At 42.4% G+C, this 15,986-nt stretch overlaps 1 protein-coding gene across 1 annotated transcript in view; it reads right to left on the reverse strand.

Moving 5' to 3' along the window:
* SERGEF (secretion regulating guanine nucleotide exchange factor) overlaps positions 1–15,986 on the reverse strand; it is a 31,699-nt gene that overhangs the window by 13,504 nt on the left and 2,209 nt on the right. Inside the window, exons 2-9 of the mRNA XM_053449368.1 lie at positions 15,417–15,555; positions 14,858–15,013; positions 13,741–13,832; positions 13,530–13,590; positions 13,014–13,127; positions 11,514–11,576; positions 10,655–10,813; positions 8,075–8,217 (exon numbers count right to left, since the gene is read on the reverse strand). Of these exons, the coding sequence (XP_053305343.1) occupies positions 8,075–8,217; positions 10,655–10,813; positions 11,514–11,576; positions 13,014–13,127; positions 13,530–13,590; positions 13,741–13,832; positions 14,858–15,013; positions 15,417–15,555 (927 nt within the window). The remainder of the gene's footprint in view (positions 1–8,074; positions 8,218–10,654; positions 10,814–11,513; positions 11,577–13,013; positions 13,128–13,529; positions 13,591–13,740; positions 13,833–14,857; positions 15,014–15,416; positions 15,556–15,986) is intronic.

Here is a 15,986-nt window from a genome sequence, read left to right on the forward strand (position 1 = left end):
GGGGGTATTTTTATCTGGTTATCATATCTTCTTATTCCTCCCCGCCAACACCCTGGTATTTTATGGGGGGGGGGTTCATTTTAAGCTGATTGTAAATGATCGGTGTAAGGGCGGTGGTGACGTCAGCCCGTTACAGCCCGGTAATTAGTATAACGAGACAGCCCTGTGCCTTTATAGGAAATAAGAACGGGGAGGAAAACCTTCTCACGTCAGACGAAGGGATTCCCTCTGATATAACGGACTCCTAACCTAACGAAGAAAGAAATCTGTTGGCGATACTCATTAATACCACGTATTAGAAAAAGCCGTCGGGTTCCCGTGTGGATCGAGTAATGACGGGGTAAGGGATCTCTAGAGGGGCATTAAGACCGAGACTGTTGCCCCTGGGTGTCCATACCGGCCGTAAAATGACGAAACCTCAAGACAGATCTGTTCCTTGGTCTGTGGAGATTATCACGCCGGGATCGGGAACGTTTTAACGAATCAGAGGTGGCGTCTGACGGCGGCATCGAGGCCGCAGGGAATATCCAGGCAGATCCTCGAGGTTATCACTCGTATTATTATATAGCGAGAGATACAACGTTTTCTTTATTTAACGGTTTCTCCATCCTAGGCGGTCCTCGGGCAGAAAAATGATCCGAGGGGCCCTTCTCCCTTGCGTGCAGGAACCAGAGAAGCCAAGATACAGCGTAACTGAAGAAGGGGGGTCCGAGGGTCTCCCTCTACCTTAAAAAACATCCGCTGGTGGAAAAAGAATGAAGGGCGCTACTGATGTCTACGTCTCCCCATTGTCTGTTGGGTAAAGGTGTTGTACGTTGTGCTGCTAAAACATATGAGGGTCTACTGGGCAGATTTGCCCACCCTTTGGATGAGGGTCCACACACTGATTTGCTGACCTTTGCTATGGTTAAGGGGCCGCATGCTAATTTGCCCGCCACAGATGATGGTTCATGTGCTGATTTCCCCACATGGAAGAGGGTCCATGATGTGATGTGCCCACCACAGATAAGGGTCCACATACTGATTTGCCCACTCTGCAATGGAAGAGGGTCCATGACATGATCTGGCCAACCCGCAGATGAGGGTCCACATACTGATTTGCCCACCCCAGCGTAGATGAGGGTCCACATACTGATTTGCCCACCCCAGACGAGTGTTCATGTGCTGCCACAACGCCATGGAAGAGGGTCCATAACATTTTATGGCCCACCCCATCTCAGATAAGGGTCCACATACTGATCTGCCCCCCTTTGCCATAAATAATAAGCCCAAGCATTAGACTTCTACACCCGCGTTTCACAGACACGTCTCTTTAGTTCTGCTGTTTCTCCGCCGGTACCGGATGCTGTTCTGATCCGGAATCTATTGCATTAAACGCGATTCAGCGATCGTCCGCGTGGAAATCCAGCGTTTCTTCTTCTCCCTCCCTTAAGATTCTGTACATTCCGGTCCCGAACATACAGACTCCGAGCTGCGACCTCCTGCGGTTCCAGCTGCAATGCTGCAGAACACGACATCATACATGTTTCCTTAGCAACAGGAGGTAAATGATGCCATCAGATGGGTCCATTAACGGAGGGTGCGGGCCATTAACGGTTAATTCTAGAACCACTGCGCCGGAGGGACTGGAAACTCAATACAATCGGAATCTTCTGGTTTCTTCGGGGGGGGGGGCATTTTCAAATGTTCGGAATCCACGGATTTCATTCCTGTCTCCCGAGGAACATCGGAGAATGTCTTCCCGCTGCGGGGGGGACGCCTTACGTGGAACGAAGCGGCAAAAGAAAATGGAAATGAACCTCGAAGCCCCCCGAGAGATAGATTGGCGATTCTCGGGCATTGTGGGATTTTCCTGGACGTGTTTAAAGGCGGTATTTCTTAAGATTGGAAGCATTTAACCCCTTGAGGACAACAGGTTGTCCTTGAACCCATTAATGACAATGCATTGTGAGCCTTTACATGCACGGGCTTTGTCGTGAAGGGGTTAAAGGGAAAGAGATTGTCTCTCTTTCCCTTTAGTGGCAAACGATAGAATGTGCCGGCTGATATTTGCTATTATGTATCCATTTATATATATATATATTATATATAAATAAAACTAAGAATAAATACGAGAGATTCTGGTCGTTATTTACAGTTTATGGGGGGTTCTGGTGCAAAAGTGGCGTTTTCACCATAGCAACCAGAAGACTTTTCAGAATTACTCTATTTTTAATACATAAACCACATTGTTCTTAAAATCCAGTTTCTTCTTCATTTTTGTTAGGGCAGAAAGGAGTTCGGGCAAAGGCAGAGTGATGTGCAACCCACCCAACAGTGAGTTATGGGGGGGGTCATTAAAGTGATGCTACCCCTTATGGGGCTGTTATAATATGGAAGGAAAATAGCAATTGAAAGGGACGCTCCGGCTGTTAGTTACCTTGGGGAGAAGCTGCAGCTCCAGAGCATTTGCCGAGCCAGTGCTGGAAATGACTGGTGGTGAATGTGCCGCATAGGGTGGGGCAAATGGGGCAATTCTGCAGAAACACCCTCCCACCCATACATTTGCAATGGGACCACTTTCCAATTTTAAAGCTATTGATCATTTTGATAGTAATAGCGCTACGGAATCTGCCAGCGCTCTATATAGAAATGTAATCTCTTTAAAGAACAAGAGGCTGTGATCTCAAAATAGAGGATCAGAGGCTTACATGGAATGTAAAGATGTTTGCTTTACTGAGAGAGTGGTAGATAAGTGGAACAGCCTCCCGGCAGAAGTGGTAGGGGGTTACACAGTGAGGGTATTAAACATGCATGGGATAGACATACGGCTCCTGAATCTAAGACGAGACCAATTAGGGAAAAACAGGCAGTAGATGCGGCCGAATGGGTCAGATCCGTCACCGAATTCTATGTTTCGAGTCTTTCAAAAGTTCCGCAAGGAGAAAACAGCTCCTTATTCACCGGCTCCGTCCTCCAAAAAAACTAAATCCTGTGACCATCATCATATTGACGGGCAGACAGCGAGACTATATGGAGACAGGAGAGGGGTAAAGTGAGGAGTCAGCAGAGAAGTCTCCGGAATACGGATCACTTACAGTCCCTCGCCAGGAACTTCAAACCTGGAAAGGGAAGCTTCGGTCTAAGTGACCGGCGCATTCGTCTTCCGCGCCGCATATCTGGAGGGCGAATGTTAACGCTTTTTGTGACGGAGGGATGTGGTTGAGACATTTTCTGTATTACTGAATTTGATTCAAATTCTTATTTTTTAATTTTTTTTTTTTTTTTATTATCTGCCTAAAGCAGAAGGTTGGGCGACGAACATCAAAAAGCAAGAGAATTTCAAACGCTCCAGAAATCTTTTTAATTCGGTTGTGAATAATTTAGGATTGGAAGACTATTTCTTTTTTTTTTTGCAAAATATTTCATTTCTTTCAGACTTTGGCTACGAGGATTAGAAGTTCACCACATAACGTTCCAAATTATAATAAATAAATAAAAATAATAATAAAAATAATAATAAAAATAATAATAATAATAATAATAATATGTAAATTATATATAGGCTTTTTTTAAAAAATCAATAAAACGCTTAAATATAGGAGGGTTTTTTTTGTTTTTTTTTAACTGCATCCGAATTTTGCAAGTTTTGGTCCTTTCAAAAAACTAAATATTATGGATTTCCCAACCGGATTATATATTTTCCACATCATTCATACGTTAGCTTGGTTGTTTTGAGCCAGACCACAATATAGTAATCATATTAGGCTGATTTATCTCTTTGCTACGGGGTAAATCTTAAATAAAACCAAGAATAAAGAGGCACTGGTTTTAATTGACAGCATATGGGGGGACTTTCAAACTTTAAAAAGTGGTGTTATCACCATAGCAACCAGAAGAGAGTTTTTATTTTAAAAAAGAAATCCAAAGACCGAGGGAGCCGAGCTCCTAATATATGACCTAATCTTCCTATAATTAGCCACACAGGCATCGGCTTTCATTAATAAATGCGGCCGTGACTAGGTTCCCGGACAATATGTCAGTAATTGATAGCGGGTTTTTTTCAATCCCCCCCCCAGAATATTGATTCTTGTCTTCGCGCAGTTAACGACCAGAAAAACTCTCGCTATTGGTTTGCTAAAGCTGGTCGGCCATTTTTAAAGGGACACTGAATGTCAAAATGATGTCAAAGACAAAATCACGATGTGTACGGAAGGCAAACTTGTTCTGATTTGATACTCTGTTGCAGCATTCCTGCCCTTAAGGCTGCCCCGTAATAACAGAGGGTAACGTGGGGCGGATGGAGGTCTAAGGAGACCCCTGATGGGGTATAAGAGGATGCTTTTTAGCTGCCACCTATGACATCATCTAATGATGTCTGTAATTATTTATGAAGTCATGCGCTGTGCATTTTGTGTTGCGACACTGGATTAAATAGATAAAGCCCTTTTTTACGTGGTTGGGGTTCCGAGCTCCGGGTTACCTTACAGCAGACGATTCACGTAAGAATGTTCCTGTTTTTCAGAAGTTTTGGGACGATCTAAGCACTAAAAATGTTACTAGAGCGACGTCCCCCAAAGCAGCGAGACGCAGGGCCGGGGAGATTCTCCTTGGGGTCTTACCCCGCCACCGCAATGCATGTTATCTCCGCCAATATAACGCGGACGCCGCAATGTTTCGATGCTCGTTAGTGGATTGGATGTGAGGTTTTAACCCTTTAGTAATGATGGGAGCCAGGGAGGAAATACATTGTGTTTTACCCTTTATATATAATAAGACCCCCGTGCAGCCGGTTTTTGTGCACGGCGGCCATGCTCGGCATTCGTTTTAACCTCTCTGAATGTCAAGCGTGAAGCGATCGCACACGGGGTATCGTATCACAGCCGGTGTCGCAGCGGGGAGAATCGCCAGTGGATTATCAGGAAGAATGTGAGCCACGCGGATCCCCTGGAGACGAGCCGCTTGCTGGCTCAATGAATTTTGATATGACTTGTTAATATATGTCAAGATCAAAGCATCTGAAGAACAGAAGAGATGAATGCTGTGCTACATAGGATGAGAGACGTGAACAGCAATGTGTGTAAGATCAGGAGAGTTAAAGGAGCAGCGCCTAACGTCAGGAGAATTAAAGGTATCATGCCCAATGGGAGAAGACCTAAAGGAGCAGCACTTAAAAGTTAGCAGAGCTAAAGGAGCAGCGCCTAACGTCTGGAGAACTAAAGGTATCATGCCCAATGGGAGAAGACCTAAAGGAGCAGCATCTGATGACAGGAGAGCTAGAGGAGCAGCACGTAATGTCAGGAGAGATAAAGGAGCAGCATTTAAAGTTAGGAGAGTTAAAAGAGCAGCACGTAATGTTAGGAGAGCTAAAGGAGCAGTCTAACATCAAGAGGGTTAAAGGAGCAGCATCTGATGACAGGAGAGCTAGAGGAGCAGCACGTAATGTCAGGAGAGATAGAGGAGCAGCACGTAATGTCAGGAGAGATAAAGGAGCAGCGTCTGATGACAGGGGAGCTAAACGAGCAGCATTTAAAGTTAGGAGAGTTCAAAGAGCAGCACGTAATGTCAGGAGAGTTAAAGGAGCAGCACGTAATGACAGGAGAGTTAAAGGAGCAGCACGTAATGTCAGTAGAGTTAAGGGTGCAGCATGTAACATAGGGAGAGCTTATGGAGCGGCGCCTAACGTGAAGAGAAGTTAAGGAGAGTCACTGCACGGTATATCGTGTCATCGGCGGGAGAATCATATACATGCTATATACTCCCAGGAAGTAAAGATCTCGGTCTGTCACGTTTCACGTTCCGGGGCTCTTTACATGAATCTCCGCCGTGGCCCTGTGTGTTTGAGGACAGCTTCTTCTCTCAGCAGCCCGGGTATCGCTATAAAGCTCGTATTTACAGGCTGAGGTCAGAATAGTCTGCGGTGCGGGGGGTTCCGCGGTGTCACTTTAATCTGGCGTCTGTGGGAAGACGCGTCTGTCCTGCACCCGCTGAATAACCGGAGATTGGGTTACACAGACGCTTCGACCGTATGAACATACGTGTGGGTCATGGCGGGACTTCCCGGCCAGCGGAAGAAATCTCTGCGGATCGTGCAATATTCTGCAGCGGCGGACTAGAAGAGTATATAGCCTGCTACTTTAGCCTAAAAACAAGGATTAGTGAAGTAGGAGTAAAAACTACTCAAACTTCCCAAATCCTAGCTATGGGATGGATGATGGGAGTTGTAGTCTTTGAGATGTAAAATGCCCAGTTTGGGGCTAACAGAAGAAAAGGGTCTTTTTTTATGCCCTGATGAAGGAAGAAGTGATCCTTCCCACTTTTTCTATTGTGTTTTTTTTATTTATTATTATTATATATCCATTTTTATTCATTTTTACTGCCAGCAAAACTGGAGATATGTTACTTAACCCCATGTGTGCCAAAAAGAGGAACAAAGCATTGATTTACATTTTCCTCAACAATATTACACATGGACTGCGTGGAATGAACACTGGAATATGCACAAACGCGTGATATAAAAGTATACACATTGCTGTTCAAAAGTTTGTTTTTGAACAAAATAGTCAATTTTGCCCATTAAAAAAACATGAAATGGATCAGAAATCCAACACAGACGGGGTTAATGCTGTAAATGACTATTGTAGCTGGAAACGGCAGATTTTTTATGAAATCTCTTCATAGGCGTACAGAGGCCCTTTATCACTCCCATCACTCCTGTGTTCCAATGGCCCTTTATCACTCCCATCACTCCTGTGTCCCAATGGCCCTTTATCAGTCCCATCACTCCTGTGTTCCAATGGCCCTTTATCACTCCCATCACTCCTGTGTTCCAATGGCCCTTTATCACTCCCATCACTCCTGTGTTCCAACGGCCCTTTATCACTCCCATCACTCCTGTGTTCCAATGGCCCTTTATCACTCCCATCACTCCTGTGTCCCAATGGTCCTTTATCACTCCCATCACTCCTGTGTTCCAATGGCCCTTTATCACTCCCATCACTCCTGTGTTCCAATGGCCCTTTATCACTCCCATCACTCCTGTGTTCCAATGGCCCTTTATACAGCCAGAAATTGTCTTGTTTTCCATGAAAACAGCTGAGGGAACCCTAAACCTCTGAGCCGCAGAGTATCAGCAGAAAGGGAAAATTGTCTAAACCAGCTATGCAAAGTCTCTACCGTGATAGGATTACAAGGTATGCAGAGACACGGGAAAAGCAAACTAAAACGTGTTTTTTAAATTATTTGGTAAAATACACCCCCCACACACACAAAGCCTGTTTTGTGTTTAAATATTGCTTATCGTGCTTTCATACGTGACGCATAACAAGGCTTCGATCTGTCGCTCTATGGCCATTACTCGCTATGTTCCAGAATTTTGAAATGTCAGCTTAGCGTACAACTGCCCATCACTGAAACTACCCTGAGTGAGGGCAGGAGGGATGCCTCTGGTCCCCCTTTCCAAATCCACCGCGCCACCATGCGCCAACTGCAAGTAACTTCTCGAGCGGCGCTGCCACCTCCTGGTGGAACTTTGAAACTGCGCCCGTCGGCATTATATTAGGAGATAAAATGTTTTCCTCCTTTCCCTCTCTATTTCTTTTGCAGCCGTTTCTCTCCCTTTTACTAAACCATGAGTTTATTTTTTGGGAGGTTGTTCGGTCTGCGGCTATGGTACACGATACCGTCTGCCTCATACCCCGCGCGTCTTTTTAATTCATCGCGTGCTTTTAAAGTGTTTCCTCTTCAGATACCAGAGGCTGCTAGAAAGCAGTTCACAAAGTCAGGTCACAGGAGACGCGCTGTCTAACCGAGGAAGACGCTTAGACTTTTCCAATCGATATCACGGTAAAGAAAAATAACTATTATCGCTGGGTGTTTACAAAACAAATAATAATATGCGGTGGATAATGTAACAAAGTTGGAAGAAGAATACCGATAAAAATGTAACAAATATAGAACCCCACCGGCAGATCGCCCCCATTCGGCCCCCGTCTAGTCGCCCGTTTCTCCTGCTGTAAAGACCCAAACCTCAATCAGTCGTTGGTGTCGTCTTAGTCAGGAGCCGTATATATTTAGGCATGAGATTGCTCCTCACCTGGGATGCTCCTGCCAGGCATGGTATAGAGGCGACCGGCTCCATGTAGTCCTTCTGTGTCTGATCGTCCTCGTCTTTCACGCTGATCTTCCTGCCAAGCTGACCGTAGCTGGATCTCCCCCAGGAATAAACGTTTCCAGTCTCTACAAATCGAAGAGATTTACGGTATATGTTATAAACTCTTTCATATCATCAGACGGTTTAAATAAAATTTGCAAACCGGTGGGATTTAATCCTTAAACTGCAGCGTCACGTCACAGCGACGGTTAATATGATGTCATCCCTGTCACATGAACTGAAGTAAGAACTCATCAGGATACAAAGTATCATTGCAACCTGACAAACTAATGAGTTTTGGATTTAGCAGGAAGGTCCTGGATTCCAGATACTCCGGCCGATGTTCTCCAACCCTACAAGTTACAAATTAGCAGAATTTGTAACTATTGCCCCAAACCAAAAGTCCGCTACCACTTGGGTCAAAAACAAAAATCCAAAGACAATTAAAGGAACGATATGTAACCTTCACTTTGCCACATAAAACAAGTAGGCAATAAGTATGCGGTGGATTCGAATTAAAGTGTAATTTTATTTTTTTTATTATTATTTAGGTCCATAAAACTGCAGCACAATGGCTTTTGGTCCTTACAGCCTGCTCCTTCACCATGAAATACTGATAACAAAGTGCTAGAGAAATAAAACCAGCTCCCTCTGGTGATCAAATATTACAGCGACACAAAATACCAAAAGTTTGGGGTCAGCTGTTTTCATGGGAAACCAGGACATTTCTGGCTGTAACATAATTACAAAAGGGTTTTCTAACCAGCAATTAGCCTTTTAAACTTAAACTTGGATCAGCGAACACAACGTGCCATTGGACCACAGGAGTGATGGGAGTGATAAAGGGCCATTGGAACCCAGGAGTGATGGGAGTGATAAAGAGCCATTGGAACCCAGGAGTGATGGGAGTGATAAAGGGCCATTGGAACACGGGAGTGATGGGAGTGATAAAGGGCCATTGGAACACAGGAGTGATGGGAGTGATAAAGGGCCATTGGAACACGGGAGTGATGGGAGTGATAAAGGGCCATTGGAACACAGGAGTGATGGGAGTGATAAAGGGCCATTGGAACCAGGAGTGATGGGAGTGATAAAGGGCCATTGGAACACAGGAGTGATGGGAGTGATAAAGGGCCATAGGAGCACAGGAGTGATGGGAGTGATAAAGGGCCTCTATAAGCCTATGCAGAGATTGCATTAAAAATCAGCCGTTTCCAGCTACAATAGTCATTTACAACATTAACCCCGTCTGCGCTGGATTTCTGATCCATTTCATGTTATTTTAATGGACAAAATTTACTTTTCTTTGAAAAACAAGTTTCTAATTGACTCCAAGTTGTTGCTAGTTTAAATTAGGCACAAATATTAATGAATAAATAGTGACACAGATGGGACTGTATATGTTTGTTAAAATTTTGTTGATTCGTCTGTTTTCTAGCTGCAGGAATGGCAGATAAGAACAGTTTTTCTTGGCAGAGTGAAAGGGATTTACATAAAAAAAAAATAAGAAACTTATCTGAAGGAAGCAATTATTTTTAGGTTTTACAATTGTCAATATTAAAAAAATTATGGTAATAATAATAATAATATTTAAATTATTAATTTAAATTATTAAATTACTGCCTTCCTCCTACACATGACCAAAGAAAGGTATATATACTTCACGCTATGAAGACCAAAGGGACAGCTTGAGAGACGACGGCACGCGGGAACCAGACGGGATTAATTCACTTGAAAAGAACTATGTTGGGCCCTAAACGTGAATCATTACTCGAAAAATAAATTATTCAAATCGCAAAAGTATTAAGCGAAATGGGTTTCTAAATACTGCAGCAAAACATTTATAGAAGCGGATTAATTATTAAAACTCTTCTGATAAATTAATCCACCATTGGATTGAATCATTTCAAAGTCCGGGGGCTTTCGAGATCGGGGAAAAAAGGAAGTGCATGACATGAACCAAAAAATAAGGATTTAACCCTTTGAGAGCCATGGCAACAGGGTACAATGCCTTGCTCTGCTCTTTGCACTCAAATGGGTAAGCGTGAAGCAATCCTATATAATATTAGCTACATAAAATATAATGCACTTTACAAAACTACTTATATAAAATACAAAATCCACCTTTTTGCTGGAAAAAAAACTTTAGAAATAGATTACATTTTGATGTCCAAACCCTGCCCAGGAGTAGTCCTTAGCAAGTGAAAATTCATCAAAATGCATTCATTTTACTCAGGACACTATCATGTGACACTAGAAGAGAGCACTGATTGGTTGAAGGGCTTTGCCATCCATCGAAAAATGCATAATATTTCTGGTTCGTCTTTGAAAAATGAAAATAATGCCAGATTTGCTGACATTTTTTTTGTTTATGTCTAATATGCCAATTCCTATGGAATCATTAGGCTTTTTACGCGTTAAAATTAAAATGTGTGATAATATTTTAAGATCTTCAGTGTGAATTTATACTTTGCTAAGTGAATAATTCCTTCTGTGTTTAAGAGCTCGCAATCTATAAGCTACCTGTCTGCACGACCATGTGCGTCCAGCCGCTCCATGCAGAATGGATCTTTTCCCTCGAGAAACGGTGGGATTCTACCCGCTGAGGCTGAAGAACGAAGGTTTCTTTTTGTAATAGCTGCCCATGCTTGTTGCTGCCCCAAACGTACAATTCTCCAGATTCTAAAAAGAAAGAGAATCATGAAATATATTATTATTATTTTGTAAACGCAGAATTTTAAGGACTTTGGTTCTGCTAATTTTGGGCAAAGTAGAAAAGAATATTTTAGCACCTAAATGTATATATAAAAATAATATTTGGAGGTTGTTATATTATCATAAAGCCATTTACTGTTTCAATAGTTTAAAGAAAATCTGCATATTTTTTTGGGTTGCGAAGCATAATTTTACACAAAAAGTAAAACCTAAAAAAATATAATTAAATGAATGTGCGATAAGGTTGTTAAAAGCTTAAATACTATACTGCGCTACTACTATTGTTCCTCTTAATTGTTACATTTTTAATTCTAGGAGCTCTTGGAGGTTTACATTGGTTATTTGAAAATTGGGAAAAGAATAATAATAATAATAACAATAATAATATATGAAATTCATATATTAATACATGTTTCATTGTACAGAAAAAATACTAAAATCTTCTTAAATGTACCGAGCCATCTCATCTATGGGTTGAAATATTTCTTTTTGAGTGCGACAAAGCTAGTTTTTGGCACAGAATCATCTGATAACTTGAACATGCCACATTTTCTACAATAAAAATACATCAAAAGTGGATTTAAATATATATATATATATATATATATATATATATATATATATATAATGTCCACTCTTGTTTACCTAAATACATACTGCAACTCACCTGTTAGCAGCACAGAGTGGTATGACCCAGCAATAACTCTCTTGCCTCTGACACCTTCCAACCCTAAATAAAAAGAAATATATATATTACGTATGAATTAAATTTCCCTTTAAATCACCAATATATGCAAGACAGAATTACATCAACTACTCACACTTTCCATCATTGTTGCATTTCATACAGAATTAAACTGAACGAGGCTTTACTCCAAAAAGAACACCATTTGGAAACCAGTTTTCACAATTTTAGGATATCTTAAAAAACACTTAAAGCAGTGAAAATAAAATCCAATAAATCGAAATAAATTAACAAACTGTAAAGTTGTAAAAACAAAAAAGGAACTACCGTATTTGCTCGATTATAAGACGAGGTTTTTTTCAGAGCAAATGCTCTGAAAAATACCCCTCGTCTTATAATCGAGGTCGTCTTCTAATCAGACCTCAAAATGGGGCCATGCTACTTACCGGGCTTTGGTCGCGAGCAGCAGGAGAACAAGAAGCTAGCAGCGTGTCACATAACTCTGCCTCCCCCCTCCTTCCTCTGGGGGCGGGGCCAGAGAAGTTGCACGCACAGCGGGCCCCTGCAGAAGTCTTCGAGTGAGAGATCAGCAGTTCAGGTAAGGGGGTGGGGGGCTGGGGGGTTTGAGCGTGTGTGTGTATATGTGATTAATGGAATGAATGAGTATTTAAATGTTTGTGAATGAGTGTGTGTTAGTATGGATGTGTAAGGGTGGTGGTGGTAGCATGGCATAGGGAGGCTGTACTCACACTCCTATCATCCTAGGTTCCAGCATGTACTGGCTGCCTTGGCTTGATAGGGGTGTGATTGCTGTTAGCAGTTATATATATATATCTCCAGAAATGCCTTTTAACCCCCTATATGCCACTCTGCCCCATGATATGCCTTTTAACCCCCTATATGCCACTCTGGCATATAGGGGATTAAAAGGCATATCATGGGGCAGAGTGGCAAATAGGGGGTATAAGGCATTTCTGGGGGCAGAGTGGCAACCCTGGGGGCAGATGTGCATAACTGGGGGGGCAGGTTGGCAAATAAAAGGAAATAAAAAAATATATATTTTTCTCAATCATAGCTTTTATTAAATATGAAAATATTGTTTACATGAATTAATATTTACTAGTAAAACTTTTTTTCCTATAGGGTAGTCTTATATTCAGGCTTTTTGTTTTTTTCCTAAATTAATATTTAGATTTTGGGGGGTCGTCTTATAATCAGGGTCGTCTTATAATCGAGCAAATACGGTAAATGTACGAATGATTTCTCCTGCCTAAAACCATCTGATTCCTCCGAAGTTGTCACGTCTGAATCCGCTGGCCGACGTTACGTCACAATCAACATCCGACGCGCGTTTTGATCTTTGCTAAACAATTTCTTGTCTCTCTCGAGCTTCTAAGTTTGTTTCCAAATAACAGATTTTATTGATACAAAGTAACAGAAGAAAAAAGAATATAGGAATCCCGCGCTTCCTCTGTACTCTACCTGGGAGGCGGCAAGGCTCCTTGGCGGTGAGGAACGAGGAGACGGGTTTACCGCGCGCGAATCTCTGTGCGTGAGATGCCAGCCCTTGACCCCACTGGAAGGTCTGTCCGTTCTCTGCATAGGAAACACAAAACTGCGTATGTTGGACAATATTTACAAATAAAAAAAAGAATATATAATATAAAATAATAATAATAATAATAATAATAATAATATGCATTCATGATCGAGGTTTAACTTTTTGACTTCATTATGCGCTACATATAATTATTAGCATATATAATTATAAAATATTTGCATTAATAAGGTATTTTCCCTACTTCCTCTGCGGGACAGCTGAACATCCTTAAAATATATTAATGAAATGTTTAGATAAAATGTATAGAATTTTAATTGGAGAGAGAGTAAGAGGGCCTAAGAAATGCACGCGATTCACTTTAAGTAAACAGTTACATTTTTTGGCATTCCTTTCTCAATGAAGACCTCCGCTCGAGGGTAACTGAGATGTTCGCTGACCTGTAAGCGCGAGGCTGTGTCGGAGGCCAGCGGCAATATCTGCTCCCTTTTCCTGAAGACCCTAAAAACAATAGACATTTTCAAAATACATAAATAGCATAAAAAAGGCTTCTGCTGAGAGAGCGCAAGCAATGAAGCACAAGAGGTCGTCCCTTTACAGGATCGGAAAGCTAATAAGCTGGAATGATATCATTTAGCCATCGGTACCTACCTGGACCGGAGTAGGAACTGAACACATCGCCGCCTCTGGTATCCCCAACTGCCCAAAAGCATTGGATCCGCACGACAGGACTTGACCGCTTTCTAGAAACAAAATCAGTGCCTTGTGAGAAAATCGACCCACATATAATAGACGGGAATGATTGTATCTGCGTTCTCAAGTTCTAAAACAAAACCCTAAGCAGCCAATGGGAAGAAAGAAATCCTACAGAGCACCCAACGAGCCCGTCTACGGTCCGAAGCTCGGGAGATCCTGCAGGTGATCTAACAACCGGCCCGGGACGTGCACTGCTGTTCAAATGTTTGGGGTCATTAAGAAATGTCCTTGTTTTTGAAAGAAAAACGAATTTTGTCCATTAAAATAACATGAAATGGATCAGAAATCCAGCGCAGAGGGGGTTGATGTTGTAAATGACTATTGTAGCTGGAAACGGCTGATTTTGAATGGAATCTCTTTATAGCCATACACAGGCCCTTTATCACTCCCATCACTCCTGTGTTCCAATGGCCCTTTATCACTCCCATCACTCCTGTGTTCCAATGGCCCTTTATCACTCCCATCACTCCTGTGTTCCAATGGCCCTTTATCACTCCCATCACTCCTGTGTTCCAATGGCCCTTTATCACTCCCATCACTCCTGTGTTCCAATGGCACGTTGTGTTCGCTGATCCAAGTTTAAGTTTAAAAGGCTAATTGATGGTTAGAAAACCCCTTTTTGTAATTATGTTACAGCCAGAAATGTCCTTGTTTTCCATGAAAACAGCTCAATGACCCCAAACTTTTGAATGTCCGGCCAACCTCACTCAGCTTCATCTAATCCTTATACAAGCAGAATGTGAGTCTTGCCATTAAATGAATCCATTCTCATATAAATATTACATGTCTGCATTCATGCCGTACATGCACATATGTCTATGTCTTCTCATGGACGGGTGGGATAACACAGAGAGTGGGTAGAGGGTGGTAAGCATGGAACGCATTGGGGAGAGGGTGAAGTGGACAACGTTATGACCCGCAGAATGAAGAACTGACGGAATGACGTGGCCAAAATAACAGAGCTTTATCATGAGATCCGTGTTCTCGGGAACACGTTATCCACGCGGTTTACCAGTTAAGATGATCGTGAAGTCCCATCCGCAAGCCACCTTGGCCACACGCAAGCTTCTGATCGCGGAGCACGGGGTGAAACAAGACACATCGTCGGTATGATTTAATCCCAGCTGTCCATCCTTATTTTGACCACAAACATACAATTCCCCAGCACCTATGGCGTTAAAAAAAAAGTTACAAAAACACACAACCCTTTTCCATATTTTTGTCGCAAACTGATTAAAGAAGTACCACAATCTGGTGTCAATTTAACACTGTAAGTGCCAGCGAGGTGGCCGACATCAGGAAGGACCTTTAGACAAATTAGCGAGTCTTTTTAGGGCAGATGAAATCCTCCTACCCCCTTGTTACTACGACGGTTTGGAACGCAAGTAACTGATACATGTTCTCTTCGGTTATTAATGACGCGACCCCTGAGGAAGGCACAGCTTGCAGCGACTGCCTTATCCTTTTCATCCACTAGCATCCAAAACCCGCAGCAGAGCGCTGGAAGCACCGTGCATCTGCTCATGAATGAAAAGTAACCGCTGATGATGAATTATGACATGTGGCCGTACCGGTGATAGCGGCGGAATGTCCTCCCCCTCCAGTGATGTGCCTTATGTCTTGTTCCCGGTCTGGAAAATCTTTAAGCGGCTTGGGTGACAGTTCATCATCTCTGCTTCCAAGTCCGAGCTGTCCGTAACTGTTAGCTCCCTGGAACAGAGCAACTAGAGATGATCGTCTCATAGCAGCGCACACATACACGCTAAACTGATCACCTACATCTCCTGATCGCCCACCACCTCGACGACCCCCCAGAACCCTACGTATCAATCCCATACCTCTCATAAGTAAAAAGTATTATCCAACATCCAGTTATTTCTTTTATTGCTCTTAAAATAATTATCTTTCATTCATTTTTCTAAGCCATTTTCAGATGAAAATAAAATGATAACCGTGCTGATTTACACAAATGAATGCCAAGTGCACAAAGCCCCCCCCTCCAGCAGTGATGAGGTTAATTTAATACTATAGTAGTGAGTTATGCGGGGGAAAAAGGTGAATGATAGAAAATTGAGTGAGCAAAAAAAATGAAAAAAATGATATTTAAAGATGGTTTAAATAAGGAGAGCAAAAGTATGGAC

This window comes from Spea bombifrons, chromosome 10, assembly GCF_027358695.1.
Source record: "Spea bombifrons isolate aSpeBom1 chromosome 10, aSpeBom1.2.pri, whole genome shotgun sequence".
NCBI classification, from domain to species: Eukaryota; Metazoa; Chordata; class Amphibia; order Anura; family Pelobatidae; genus Spea; species Spea bombifrons.